The sequence below is a fragment of the Etheostoma spectabile genome, chromosome 18 (genome assembly GCF_008692095.1).
Source record: "Etheostoma spectabile isolate EspeVRDwgs_2016 chromosome 18, UIUC_Espe_1.0, whole genome shotgun sequence".
NCBI lineage: Eukaryota > Metazoa > Chordata > Actinopteri > Perciformes > Percidae > Etheostoma > Etheostoma spectabile.
In genome coordinates this window covers 12,377,648-12,391,955 of record NC_045750.1, presented here as the reverse complement: position 1 = coordinate 12,391,955, position 14,308 = coordinate 12,377,648, and the positions used below count along the sequence as shown (strand labels likewise).

The window sequence follows — 14,308 nt, the reverse complement described above, 5'->3', positions numbered from 1 at the left end:
TATATATATATATATATATATATATATATATTTCTTATATATATATATATATTTCTATATTCACCTATTAAGGTTACTTGCAACCTAAACAAAAGAAGAAGCAGGAGGAGGGAGAGGGGGGCAGCAAGTTAACTAGATCACTAATGTTTGACCTGTTGTTGTGGGAATGAGAGCTGCACCATTGATTAAAAAGTGGGTGGGTGGTCTTTATACCTACCACACACACCAATACACACTTCTCCCCATCCAGAAAGGGGCAGGAGGACCCTTACCTCAATCAAACCCTGAGGCTATGAGAGTCCGAGATCCACACTTCATGAGTCTATAAAAAGAGCTTTCCTCTTCTGAGGAAGCAGCAGAACCTCTCCTACTGAGCATTTCATTGCAGAGCAGAGAGAAAGCAGAAGAGGAGGAGAAGGATCACAGTTGAAAATTGCCACTTTGGAAGATCTGTGGACAAACGGAGGGAGAAAAACAAAAAGAGAGGAAAAGGACGTTTTTGGAAAAGGTAAAAAAGAAATTGTTGACATGGATCCAAATTGTGTCTGGTTGTTATTAGCGGTTGGTTTTTCTGGACAAATAAGCACTATTGCATTGATTAACCCTCACAAACTGATTTAGGATTTTCTGACATGTACAGCTCAATTTATTGTGTAAATTATAATAAGTGGATTTATACTTCATAGTTACACCTCAGCTATTTGAATAATGTGCATGTTTGTGTGATATATTAATTGCTTTCCATTAACATGAACCTCTATTTACACTAATCTAACTTATAAACCTTTTAAATAACTCATACAAACTCATATATCATTAATGTATAAGGTTATTTGATCACCGCGCTCAGGCTTCTTTTATGATAGTATGTCTGTGGAGAGCAGAGCTCAGCTGAGTGAGTCATACTGGAAGAAGAGTGTAGAGTCCCTCTGCCCGAGTTACACAGAGGATGGCCCACTAAGGAGTCACTCCTTAGAATTATAGAGAACGGAGGGGGAAACAACAACATACAATTTCCCAAAAAGAATAGAAAACTCACTGCACCAAGATGAAACATGCAATAAAATAAATATGAGTATAATCAAGTATCAATTGGTCAGTGCTTAATCTTAAAGTTTAATTTTTCTGTCATCTAGCTTCTACAAAATTAACCCCCTAAAGACTATATTTCTAAATGAATGGTTTAACATGGAAAGAGAGAGAATTGGAAGCAAAGAAGTGATAACAAACAGCAGCAAAGAGATTAGAAGAGGCGTTTGCCTGGTGGAGATGCGTCATGAGGGAGGCCATTCAGTGCAGTCATCTATTGAAATAATTTGTACATGTTTCTAATCGCTTAAGAAATATTATTGCTTGTGGATTGTGTGTGGCCCAAATGAATGCAGCCTCCTACAATACCTCTGTTTCCTTGCATGTATCTGTGTACGTCCATCACTCATTGTCACAAAATGTAACTTTTGCAGGCTATTAATCTCACAAAGCACCTTTAATCCTAACGTTTGGCTGCATGTCTCCTTATTAATGTCCATAAGGACAGTATAGCTGAGGAAATGAAGCCTTTTTACTGAAGTAATGAATTACTAAATTACCATCATCATTATTGTTGTGTGCCCTTGAACAGCTATGAAGGGACTGTTGCATTACTTTCTTTTGCTTTTTGTTATTTCTTTCAGCAGGGTTACTACATGAACTTCAGAGTCAACATTAATACAGTTTAGGGCCATTCATATTTGCTTAAGACTATTCCCTTGACCTTGAAAACAACATCCTGCACCATGATATCTCAACTCAGCCCCAATTATTTGAGGTTTAATATTTTAATGGAACAATGATACATTGTCCAAACTGCATACAAGCAGTAAAAATATGAATTGCCAAAATTATGTAAACCATAAATGATGTGCATCGTGTTTATCAAACTGAATTTTCATGTTACGGGCCAGAGTTATAATTCTTACTTATTATTCTTAAAGTTGCATCCCATGATTAACACTGATTTTATTTCTTCTGCTGACAGCACAATCAGTTGTCCACACAATAGCATTACAACAAAACTAAAAAATGTATTTTCTAATGCATGCTTGATGCCCGAACCACAGAATGATTCATATTTAAAATTCCTGGCTTGAAAGAACGGGGAATAAAATGTGTTTCAGGTTTACAGGTTCACGGGGCTGGAACACAAGGGCAAACAAAATTGACAATCTGGCAGCGAATGAGATGGAATGGGCCGGTTACAGGCTGCAGGGCTGATAAGGGAAAGTGGAAACAGTTGCGCAGCTGGAAGTAAGAGTCGGTTGGGAGAGTACGAGGGCATCTGGTGGATGAATGGAGAAGGGCAGTGCATGGAAGAGGCTTGAGACAGAGACCAAAAACTGAAATCAAATAAAGCTGGATTACATGCATGCCTCATTTCACGTGCCTATGAAGCCACCTATCCAGTGCAGCCAGGGATGGTGATCTGCCACTAACAATGAAAACCATTTACAGTGGGGCTCGAAAGTTTGGGCACCCAAGGTAAAAATTTGTATTAATGTGCATAAAGAAGCCAAGAAAAGATGGAAAAATCTCCAAAAGGCATCAAATGACACATTAGACAATCATATAATATGTTGAAGAAAGTTAGATTTTATTTCCATCATTTACACTTTCAAAATAAAAAATGGCGTCTGCAAAAGTTTGGGCACCCTGCAGAATTTCTAGCTTGCACCGCCCCCTTTGGAAAGCTGAGACCTGACAGTGTCATGGATTGTTCTCAATCATCGTCTGAAAAGACCAGGTGATGTCCATCTTAAGGTTTTAAATGCCCAGACTCATCTGACCTCGCCCCAACAATCAGCACCATGGCTTCTTCTAAGCAGTTGTCTAGAAAACTGATACTGAAAATAGTCACAAAGCAGGAGAAGGCTATAAGAAGATAGCAAAGGGTTTTCAGATGCCAATATCCACTGTTGGGAATGTAATTAAGAAATGGCAGTCATCAGGAGCAGTGGAACTTAAAGCAAGATCTGGAAGAAAACCATAAAGCCCCTGCCCTGCTCTCCCAAACCAATTACAAAAACAAAGGCGTGATCCTCCTCCATTTCCCAACCGTACCTAACAATATTCATACATTCCCTTAAGATTAAAAACCGCAAACCTAAATCCAGCCTCCTTTTGGGAACTGAATCACATTTCTCAGGGCTTTCATTATCAATCACTTTTAAATAGAATTAATGTGCAACAGAAAAACAAGGCCATCTGTTAGAATACATGAGATACTGGAAAAGGAATGTTGATGAATGGTATTTAAGCTGACGATTAGTCAGCCATGACACACAAAGCTACAAATCCAACTATTTTCTTAGTGTTGAAACACGCCAAGTGATGTAAAGAAGGAAGGGAGTGTCATGCAAGTGCAATTATCAAGAGAGCCCTATTCTTCACAAAAGCAGCAATTTCTTCCTATTTAAGCAAGATTAAATGGCTATTTGAGACTGTTAACTTGGGACAGTCCTGTTATTAACGCCTCTTCTTGTTTTTAAAGAGAGTGGTTTGTTTTTTCAACTCATTTGTGTTTCTGTTCTCCACCCCAGGTTAAGGATGATGTGTCAATGGTGGTTGCTAGTGGTGGTGATGGCATATGTGTGCCACCCCGGGTTAGGGTCGGTGTGCTGGGACAGCTCCATCTGCAATGACCTGCACAACAAGGGAAGGATACTGGTAGGTCAAACTATCATGTACATTGTTGTCTTCTTTTTATTTTCGTCTCTGTTACTGCCATCACCAGGCAAGGCAACTATATTTCTGTAAAGGATTTCCCAAAGGGTACTGTCATTCAAAGTGCTTTGATAGGGCACAGAAAAAAACAAACTAAAATAGCGTCATAAAAGTAATTATTTTTAGCATTCTTGACTTTCAAAACAGCAGTCAACAAAACAATCTTTCCTCAAGGTCCTTTTAATAGTTGTCATGGAGCTTTCAATGACATCACACTTGGCCGACATGGCCGAGAAGCCCTTATCAAGCTCATAAAAATGGAAAATTAAATATCCATCAATTCAATGACAACATTGTAAACTCTATCTGCTAGGGGAGATTGGGTGATATGATTGAAAGCTCCAGAACAGCTGCTAACGGACCTCGAGGGAAGGTTATATTGTGACAAACTAAATGTATTGTGCACATCTTGAAAGCAATGGCAAACACGTGTGTTTGTTTGCAAAGTGTGAAGATCTTTACAGACTTTGCTCCACAACTTTTCAACATACAGTAGTAGGTACACAACCAGCACCTCCATGTTTGGATTAATACCTGAGACAAACATATGTTTAGTTAATCAATCAAGTAATCAAGATTTCCTGCTAGTCTTATGTGAGACTTAACTGAATATATAACTGAATATATTTGGGATTATTAGTCATACACATTTTTAACATCTCAACGTAGGTTTGGGATATTTTTATTGCCGTTTTTACTATTATCAGTCATTTCATTGATTGAAATGTAATTAAGAAAAGAAGGCAGCAATGAGAGAGTTTACTATTTCAGTTTTTACTTTAAGTTATAGTTGCACATTGGTTTTCTCAGTGCACATTTTCAGGGAGTCTATGAGCCCATACTTCAGATAGGCCTGTGTAAAATCATCATCGGCATAATTGTGATTAGAAACTTTGCTGTTTGGCATAGTTTAAACTAATGGGAGCCTATACATTAACACAGTGTCAAAGTAATAAAAGAGTGAATTGCTCAATAGTGTATCATTCTCAACTCAACCATGTTGGTGTTTCTGTGATTCCTTTCACAGGACTGCATTCAGCTGTGCATGTCTGTGATCCAGATGAAACTCCCACAGCTCACTGCATTTGCCCTGAAGGTTAATAATGATGATGACCTAATACTAAGCATCATTCTGGCCACCCTGGTGTCTGCCAACAAGATGTCAGAGACCAATCTGAAAGCCCACAGTGACGAGCGACGCTCCTATTCAATGGAGCATTTCCGCTGGGGTAAACCTTCAGGCCGTAAACGCCGGCCTGTGAAGGTTTTCGTCTCTTCTCTGGAGGGAGGAGGCTCGTCTGAGGGCAGCTTCCTCCCTCAGGCTCGCAGGCAGCTGAGCAGCTATGAGGATGAAGTGAAGCTGAGTGGAAAAGGTCAAAACCAGGCAGCGCCAAGGGCGAGGGTCAGTACTCTGTCACATGACCCTTTGAGCTCGCACGAGAAAACAGACGGGACCTATCGGATGAGTCACTTCAGATGGGGGAGCCCGCCTGCCTCCAAACGTAATGGCAGCTCCATGAAACCGTGGGAGAAGAAACCTCAGGGGCAGCTGCCTAAGCTCTTCAGGAACAATATAGTAAAGGATGTGCAGAACATAGTGGGCTGAATGGGGGAGTAGTTGAAAGAATCTAAAAATCCATTGCATGTTAGTAGGTACCCACAGGTCTTCATTTTAAATGACAGAAACTTGTCACTATCATTAGCATGTTGTTGAGTGTCTTTCCTGGACCGCAGGTTTGTCTCATTAAAACCTTTACTAAAGACAAGAAACAAGGCAGTTTTATGTAAACAATAATGCATCCACAGACTACCTTGACCTTCTTGGTCTGAATTGAAAGCTTTCTTAGGAGTGTGGTTATTTTCTTGTGTGCAGCGTTATTATTAATAGGCTATAGGCTATATGTTTTGAAAAGAGGTGGTGCAGGAGGTGGGTGTGAATGAAAGGGTTTAAAGTAATACATCCAGTTTATTTACAGAGTGGTATCTTTTTGTAAATTAATATGATATTAAAGATCATACTGTTTGTGGCAAACACTACTGTTATTTGACTGATTTCATTGAATAAGCACAGACTTTGAACTTAGAACATGAACTATAAGGAGAATTATTGATGACACCAGCCCCCTGATGAAGGCCATGCAGCTGAGCTCTGGAAAGGACATTTTTTATTAAGTGGGTAGTGTGCTAAGAACTAACAGAAGACAAAGATGACTAAACATTTATGTTAGAATTTTTCGGGTGACAAATGGGGGGGAGGCTGATGACTAATCTATAGGAGGCATATTTAGGCCTACTAGATTTAAAGCCAAGCGGTAGCATTCAGTGAGGAAATATCGGCCTGGCGATCAGCTCTTTGACACAGTAGAGATGTCAAATCAACATACACAGGAGGGAGGAAGAAAATGTGTAGGGCCTCAAGGAGCAACATAAATAAGTAAAATGCTTAAAAAAATGAATAAAAATCATTGCAGCAAACACCTTCAAAACCCTTTTTATATGCTAATTAGACATACAGCATCGCAGTCATGAGTTAAAACTATCAACAAGGAAATGATGGACAAGTCAAGTCAATTTAATATGTATTACACGTTTGCCTAAAAGGGCTTTATACAGTCTGTACAACCCCCTTCTATCCTAGTCCCTTGATTTGGATACACAGACAAAAAAACAGTGTCGAGGCTTAAAACGTTAGCTTGGTGGTTCCCAAACCTTTTCTGTAGGGCCAGCCTTTTGTAGATACACATTTTTTCATGCCCTCCCCATGCTTTTTCTAGCAGTGTAGCAGAAACATGCACTATTTTGACCTGATAATAACACTTAATGAAAAGTCAGAGGATCTAAATTTTACAAATTATCTTCTGAGGAACATAAACATCTGTACCAACTTTAATGAATATAGTTTTTTTATATATTTCTATCGGAATCAAAATGAGAGATTGAACTTCCTAGAGCCACGCCGCTAGTAAACCACTGCAACACAAACGTGCCCAAAGTTGCCGACTTCATTGTAAATATATATTTTGCTACCACTTTTTTAAATTGATTGTACATTTTTAGGCTATTTAGTTCCCAACAGTCAAAATTGGGATTTGTGTGAGTTTTAGGGCTAAAGTAGTTAACTTTTCCAATGTTTTTGGATATTATATTCTGTTGAAGGCCGTAGCAGTAGGAGAAAAGGAACCACTAAAATACACCGATTTAATTCTGATAAAACACCCAATCAGATGGCACGCATGAGAATGGCAAATACACAGTACTGATGCAAATAGTGTCATGTAAACAAAACAGTCCATTACAGGCAAGTAATTGGATGACAATACAAGCACAGTTGATGAAGCTGAACAATTGCTTAATACTGTGTTAAACCCTGCAAATAACTGAGCACTCAAGATTAAGATTATTTTCCATATGCTGCATGATGATAATGATAATAATAAGGTTGATGATGCTTCCTGTATCTCAGCCAGATCACACTAGAAAACATTCTTCTTTTTCAAGCTTTCCCTATCGTCAATAACGAAATAAATCAAAAACAGATCAGACATTTTCTGGTTACAGACATATTTATTGTACATTACAGCAACACTAGCATGCAAAGTCAGGGATGACACTCATAAGGCATTTTCTCCATGTAAAAGCTGCCTTTGTCACTAGGTAATCCAGTTTTTAAAGTGCAAAGTTCACAGAATGAATAGATTTGACCTACAGCACTACATTGTAAACAGATCTATTAACCAGACATGTAATGACAAAAGAAAGATTGGATTACTGTCAGTTAATATTACAATACACTATGCAATGACAACAAGCACACTAGTAGATTTACAAATCCTAATCGCGAAGTTGCAAGACGCTGAAATGACAATTTTACAAAGTGTCACTGGAAGGTTTAGACAGCTGCACACTGCTCTGAAATAGCTTGTTCTTCGTTAACGTATTGGAAAGAGTCACTGGACAAAGACTGTAAACTGTGTTTGAAGAGTTTGGTCTTGGATAATGACAACAAAGACACATCTGCATGAACGAACACACACACACACACACACACACACACGAGGGGGGGGTGTGAACAGATCTGTTACAAGCATGTGTAAACATGAATATACATATAGAGGACACAATGTAAAAAATGATAAAAACAAACAACCAATTGGACTGTGACACGACAATCAGGGACAAACCATCCACTGTCGTTTACATCAAACAAGATGGCTGCAGCGCGTTTCACGTCTGATGCAGTTAACTCACAAAAGCGGGAGGGTCAATCTCTTACAACATCACAAAAGTGACCATCACAGCACAACAACAGAGGGTACAGTTTAAAAACACAAAAGGATCTGCTACCAACAGTCGGGCTGTTAGCCAGGCTAGTGGCAAATTATTGCCATTATACTTTGTTTTTATACCTATGTCTTATGTGCACACAAGCACACGTAATGGCTTTAAGACTTATTAAATCTTGCTGAATGAGGTGCACTGCTTGTAGGCTGCAGCAGCAGCGGTATGGCGTAAAAACAGAGTGCAAACTTATTCCAGCAGGATTAAGAATGGAATGGCAACAATTCAGGTCATGATTCTAGTGCTGAAAACCTGTCTCAAAATCAGTGGTTAATAATGGAAGTTGATTATTTCAGGTTCATTAATTCTCTTCTTCTCACTGTCATACTTCACTAGTGTGATCTACTGGCCTCAAAATGATTTAGATTTATACTGTGGGCTGTTTAGACCCTTGTCAATTTCACTTTTTTGATTTAATGTGTTGCTGGTTACTTATTTTTAATAAATACTAACTTATATCTTTCTCCCTTATCTACGGACACAATTAGTGCAGTGGGAGTCCATAATCAGAATCAATGTACTATATATATATATATATATACAAACTTCCCTATTTTGTACATCAGCTTAATGATTCATATATATTTCTCTGTATATACACGTTCATATGGAAAGGAGCAAAAATAAAGGATGCGTAGTTGTCTGTTAGTATTTGATCTGGTAAACATCACAGTAAACACTTCAGATCTTCAGAGGTTTAGTGTGGTCATGAATGTGGCGCAGTGTGTGTTTTTCTTTATGTTTCAACTTGAGTCACCTGTAAGGCACACTCACTTTGGGAGGATAGCACACAGATCAACAGTTATCTGTCATTTAAACCACTTAAAACAAAATAATAATAATTAGAAGAAGAAAAAACTGTAGGTGCAGGAAATAAATGCCTGTCATGAAAGAAAAAGCACTTCTGGCTAACTAACAAGGCAAAACAAACAAAAAAAACAGTACTATTAAACACTGTCAGATGTTCAAAAGCTGAGTAACGTGGGAGATGGGAAGGATTAGGTTTATATTTGTTTCCATATTCAAACATACACAAAAATACAGTGTCAGAAAAATTAAAATGCATCCAATTCACATACACTCTTCTGGTCCATAAAATCAACAAACAAGTCACAAATAAAATATAAATATTAAGATCAGTCAATCTAATTGTGTCATCTAGGGTAGTATGGCATCCTGTGAGGGACAAACGGGTCAAAAGATTGTCCAGAATTCTAGAATTCTAATGCAATCAAAAATGTCCAGTAACAGGGCATGCAACGAGTCAATTCATTTTAAAGCCAAGTAAATAACTTTCATTCTGCCACTTTAATTTTCCCCTCACAGTTTGTGGCAATTTCTAATTTCAAAATCCAACCGCTGGAGTTACTACAGACATCTAACGAGAACTGAGGGGAATAAATAAAATAAAGTTTGTTTTACTGCTGCGTTTTTTGACATTAGCCAGCTTGTTTTGGCTGCGATCACAGGGCAAAAGAATTATCATTTCAGACAACTAAATTAATCAAGAAGTGGCTTGTTCTTGAGTTGGCTTCAGACAACTTTGGTTTCCTCCTCTTCCCCTGTGGTTTTATGATCAAGATGCCTTTACAGTGAGGACCGGTTGCCCCTCCCAAAATCCCTTTTATGTACTCAAATGTTAAATAGTTCTGCAACTTCCCTTTCTGGTCTAGTACACACAGAGGTCAGGAAACTTCATCTCGTAGATGGGTATAGATCGACTCTGGCTTTGGCCGTAACCAGACGAAATGGTTCCAGATGGGCTGGGCGGGGGCCTGAATGGGAATAGGAAACAATCAGCATGAGTCAATCATCTTCATCCTCCACCTAGTCAGTATCGCTGCCATCAATGTCACCATTGCCCTTTCGGAAATTAATTTTTCAAAAACCATAGGATTTGAAATGTCCCAAAGCAACAACTCTTACCTGATTGTAATCTCAAAGATCTGATTTAGTTTGCTCTGCAGTAGTGTGGCCTAGAAGGGACAAAAATATCACATCAGACAATAGCACAAAGCTGAAACAAGAAAAAGTTTTAAAAACAATACGGATAAAAGGAAACTGTTTTTGTTGTACCCTGGCACCACAGTGGGCAGCTATCTCCTCGAAGGGGGCCTTCTGAAACTTCTCCACCACTTGTCTCCTCCGCTCCCTCTCCTGCTCCTCCATACCCACGCTGTCCACTAGAGGGAGACACAAATGGCCTTCATGTTTCAATGCTGCAGTATATTTTATGTCGAAAGTGACAATGCAGCATTAGTGCTTGAGTGATTCTTCCTACAGCTGTAAAGGATATCACAATATTTCCCTGAATTTTCTTTTCTTCAAATTACCTAAACTAACATGTTGTGTTTTTCTCTGGTTTCAACTACAACTCTATCAACCACAACACATCATCACTGAGTGGTAGATAAGACTCACAGACACCACAACTACACTAAGTGCAACTTATTAACAGTATTTACATACAATATTTACATTATCTACAGCTTTATCAATTATAGTTAAACAGTTGTACATTTTTATTTGTATTCCCAACTTGTATATATTTTAAATTATTTGTTCTTATGTTGTATCCTGTTATTTCATGTACAGTAGATTCTGTATGTGTGCTGTGTGTCATTTTGCTGCTGCAACACTGGAATTTCCCTTTTGGATCAATAAAAATCCATCCATCCATCCATCCATCTAGATAGATAGATAGATAGATAGATAGATAGATAGATAGATAGATAGATAGATAGATAGATAGATAGATAGATAGATAGATAGATGGATAGGAGGACCATCAATATAAGTCAATAGAACATTTGACACATGGTCATACTTTGTTGAGAAGTCATTTCATGAATACCTAAAAAAAATAAAAAATAAAAAAATAATAATAATTCCGTGTGTGGACATACCGATGGCATTTTTCAGGGTTTCAAATGTGATCTCCTCTGCTGGTGTCCTCTGCAGAACAGAACAAGAAAAAAGTACTATGATGCAGTACTAAGGTAATATAAACTTCCTGATAGTGGGTATATTTGAGTTTGAGAACCTGATACTGGTGTAAATGCTTTTTGCCTTTACCTCCTCTTTCTCTGGACTGTTTCGGGACTCCACCTCCACCTGCAGTGAGATGGTCTCTCCAATGCTCTTTCTCTTGGACAGACGGTCCTCATCTGGAAAGAAAGTGCAGACATTTTATATCTAAGGCCCAGACCTGGAAAAAGGTCTGCCCTGATGAAGTGTCCCTCAACCAAACAATAAATCCCTGCTAGGTCCAGGGGAGTAGTTCAGCTCTACATTTCCATACAGGAATCAATAAAGCACCAACACAGAGTTGTAACACGCTGGCAAGTCGATAAACATCATTAGTTATCGTTATTTAGGTTAAGAGAGAAGCACATTTATCACTTTGCCACAGCTGAGGTTTGAACTCAATGTTACATTACAACACACAAGAGACTTATTGTTTGAGCTTCTTACCAGTATACTGGGGGACATAGGGCGTAGCCAGTCTATCTGTGTTATAACCGCTACCTCCGAGGACCTCTGTGATCTTTGACTGGAGGAACAAAACATCCCCCTCTACCTTCTCCAGTGAAGAAGGCGGCCTTGGAAGAAAGAGGGAGTCAAGATTTTTGTAGATAGACAGTAAATAGGAAAAATTCCCTGCCATTATTGCATATTTAAATATCAAATTGAACGGTTTTAAGGAAAGGAGACTCTAATGTGACTGGTACATACTTGGGATTATCAACGTAGACATCCTCAGGTAAAAGATAGGGACTTTCTTTCTGTCTCACCTCAATTACCTGAAGGGTAGATGGAAAAAAGTAGTTTGTTAAAAGAGGTTCTTCGCACACACAACACACAACACACAAAATGTATACACAAAGAAGCCCAATCCCTTACCTCGTGTATGTGCTGGCAGAAGGCTGGGACGGTGGTGAGCTGGCAGATGAGGTTGAGGTAGGCGGCAGCGAGCGCATGAACAGCACAGCGGTTATAAATGGGCAGAGGTTCGTCGGTGGACAAAGCCAGGTCCTGTGCAGGAAACAAAGACACGTCAGCATGACCCCTGGACTGTAAAACACCCTGCCTTAGGAAGTCAAGCAAACACACCATTCATCTTTTAAAAAGGTTTTTTTGGCAGATAATTAGGAGTAACGACAGCAAACACCACAATTATTCCTTGACTAAATAAATGAACAAGTAAATACAACACATTGCGTGACTGAATGCATGTGCATCAGTACCTGCAAGGCGAGTGCCAGGCGAATGAGGTCCACCACTACTTCTTCATTAGCCAGCTCCACGCTGAGGAGACCCAACAGAGCAAAGAGGGACTCGTAGTGCTGCCGACCGCTGCTCTGCTCCTTACAGCCCAAGTAGATGTGTCGGTATAGCTGCTGGCCGTGCTGTAAGTATGACGTACACGGAGAATGAAGAGAAGGAGTGGGTACTTCAGAGTTTAAGGGGGGTTGTTTGTCTGCAGTTCTATCACAAGTGTACATATTTACATGGGTAAAGTTTAGAAACATACTTAATGCTTTGTTTCATTAGACATATGATTTTTTAAAATAAGAGATTATGACAGTGTAGAATGCAGAAAAGACAAATTCATCTGGACTTGTATCGACTTGAGTATTCAGGACAGAAGTTGTACCTTTTTCATGAATAAGTTGTCCTGCCTGGAACACTTGTCGACTTTGAGCTTGAGCACAGAGATGTCTGAGATGATGCTGCATAGAGATAATGCAATGATTGACACGAATTGTCAATTGGCTCAACACACTACAAATGATGCCCTACAATAAACATGTTCCTTTGCACACCTTATGTTGGTGAACTTGGGCATGTTGTCGTGCCTGTCGATCAGACTGAGAAGGATCTGGAGAACCAGCAGCCGGATTTCTGGATCCTCTGTGAGAGAGAAGGACAGCAACGGCTCCAGGAAAGAGTTGGGCAGCGCCGTCAGCATGTTGGTGGTCTGGAAGCCTGCCGTCACCTGAGATATTGATGATTGCAAGCCATTTAGGGTTTGCATGTACATGAAGAACATTCATGTTGAGAACAGTAGGGTTGTGCTTTTCACCTTTATAGCATGCAACAAATAGTTTTTAAACACATAACATTTTTGTTTACATGATTTAAGATACTTTTAAAAGTACACAAATTACATGATGAGTAACAGGAATACTCTTTTGGATTGAAGTGAGCATTGGGTCAACCTCATGTCAGTCACACCTGGATGGTTGCTTTCAGGTAAATATGTAAAAATGACCACCAGAAAAGTAGCCTTGCTGTGCAAACACTCCTTAGGTCATGGGAAGACAAATGTGAAGCCGTGCAGAAAAATGAAAGATGAGGACAAGAAAATTCTGACACCATAAGAGTGCAGCCAAAACACACATGATTTATGTTAAATTATTTTCTCAAGAGCTGCATGCTGATATAAAGTTTGATGGATTACAGCTTTTGACTTGTATAATAACACTATTATATAAACTACTTTTAGTAGTTTGTATATTACTTTTTTCAACTGCACTGGGAACACAGCGAGATATCTCCTGCTTCAAAGCTGTGTAAAGAACCGCATTTTTGAAACATTTGAAAATAATAATAATGCAAGGCTGAAACCTTACCTGGACCAAGGATTTAAGTAACATAATCTGAATCATCCTGGTACCTTCAGGCCTGTTGATGAACACAAATTAGAACTTTTTTCATTTACCAACATTCAGATTTGTTCAAAAAGTACAGTTGACTGAAGAATGGAATAAGGTAAGATAGAGAATTACATAAACATATTTTTAGATAACATACAGCATTTAGTTTTGTGCTTGTGTGTTGTGTCCTGGGCATATGCTGCACAAAGGTAACATGAAATGAAATAAAAAACAAAATGGAAAAAAATGAAATGAACATGTATTGGTGAGTAACTTACCCAGAGCCTGTGGAGGGCAGAGCTGGGTGAATCCCAGGGACAGGGATCTTGCCCATTATGAAGAGCATGACCTCTGACCTCTGGTATGTCGGTAGAGTGTTGGCAAATGAACCTAAGAGAGACACAAAGAGAGATACATATGTGGATTGAGAGAAAACTATTATATAACACTAGTATGTATGAAACTCACACATGTACACTCACACACAGGCATACCTACAGATACAAGTGAGGTTAACAATCACCACAGAAAAACTGATCTAGTTCACCCCC

General features: G+C 39.0%; 2 protein-coding genes across 8 annotated transcripts in view; one reads left to right on the top strand and one right to left on the bottom strand.

Annotated features, from left to right (window-relative positions):
• Window positions 1-275: 275 nt before the first annotated feature.
• Window positions 276-5,667, top strand: LOC116705856 (pro-opiomelanocortin). Of its 3 annotated transcripts, XM_032542302.1 has the most exons (4): window positions 276-508; window positions 1,217-1,218; window positions 3,582-3,702; window positions 4,787-5,667. In XM_032542302.1, the coding sequence occupies exons 3-4, from the start codon at window positions 3,583-3,585 to the stop codon at window positions 5,363-5,365; spliced, it is 699 nt and encodes a 232-aa protein (XP_032398193.1). In that variant the 5' UTR covers window positions 276-508; window positions 1,217-1,218; window position 3,582; the 3' UTR covers window positions 5,366-5,667. The 3 variants fall into 3 exon arrangements, with proteins under 3 accessions (XP_032398193.1, XP_032398194.1, XP_032398192.1); XM_032542303.1 differs by lacking the exon at window positions 1,217-1,218 and having other exon boundaries at window positions 3,583-3,702; XM_032542301.1 differs by lacking the exon at window positions 1,217-1,218 and having other exon boundaries at window positions 277-508; window positions 3,576-3,702.
• A 1,276-nt stretch (window positions 5,668-6,943) lies between these two features.
• Window positions 6,944-14,308, bottom strand: part of efr3bb (EFR3 homolog Bb (S. cerevisiae)) — a 33,042-nt gene continuing 25,677 nt past the window's right edge. For all 5 annotated transcript variants that reach the window (XM_032542298.1, XM_032542296.1, XM_032542299.1 and 2 more), the window contains 13 exons: window positions 14,036-14,147; window positions 13,734-13,785; window positions 12,924-13,096; window positions 12,755-12,830; window positions 12,345-12,506; window positions 12,001-12,132; window positions 11,833-11,900; window positions 11,572-11,699; window positions 11,173-11,264; window positions 11,004-11,052; window positions 10,174-10,280; window positions 10,024-10,073; window positions 6,944-9,872 (listed from right to left, as the gene is read on the bottom strand). In XM_032542298.1, coding sequence (XP_032398189.1) covers window positions 9,767-9,872; window positions 10,024-10,073; window positions 10,174-10,280; window positions 11,004-11,052; window positions 11,173-11,264; window positions 11,572-11,699; window positions 11,833-11,900; window positions 12,001-12,132; window positions 12,345-12,506; window positions 12,755-12,830; window positions 12,924-13,096; window positions 13,734-13,785; window positions 14,036-14,147 — 1,307 coding nt within the window. In that variant the 3' untranslated portion in view covers window positions 6,944-9,766. The remainder of the gene's footprint in view (window positions 9,873-10,023; window positions 10,074-10,173; window positions 10,281-11,003; window positions 11,053-11,172; window positions 11,265-11,571; window positions 11,700-11,832; window positions 11,901-12,000; window positions 12,133-12,344; window positions 12,507-12,754; window positions 12,831-12,923; window positions 13,097-13,733; window positions 13,786-14,035; window positions 14,148-14,308) is intronic.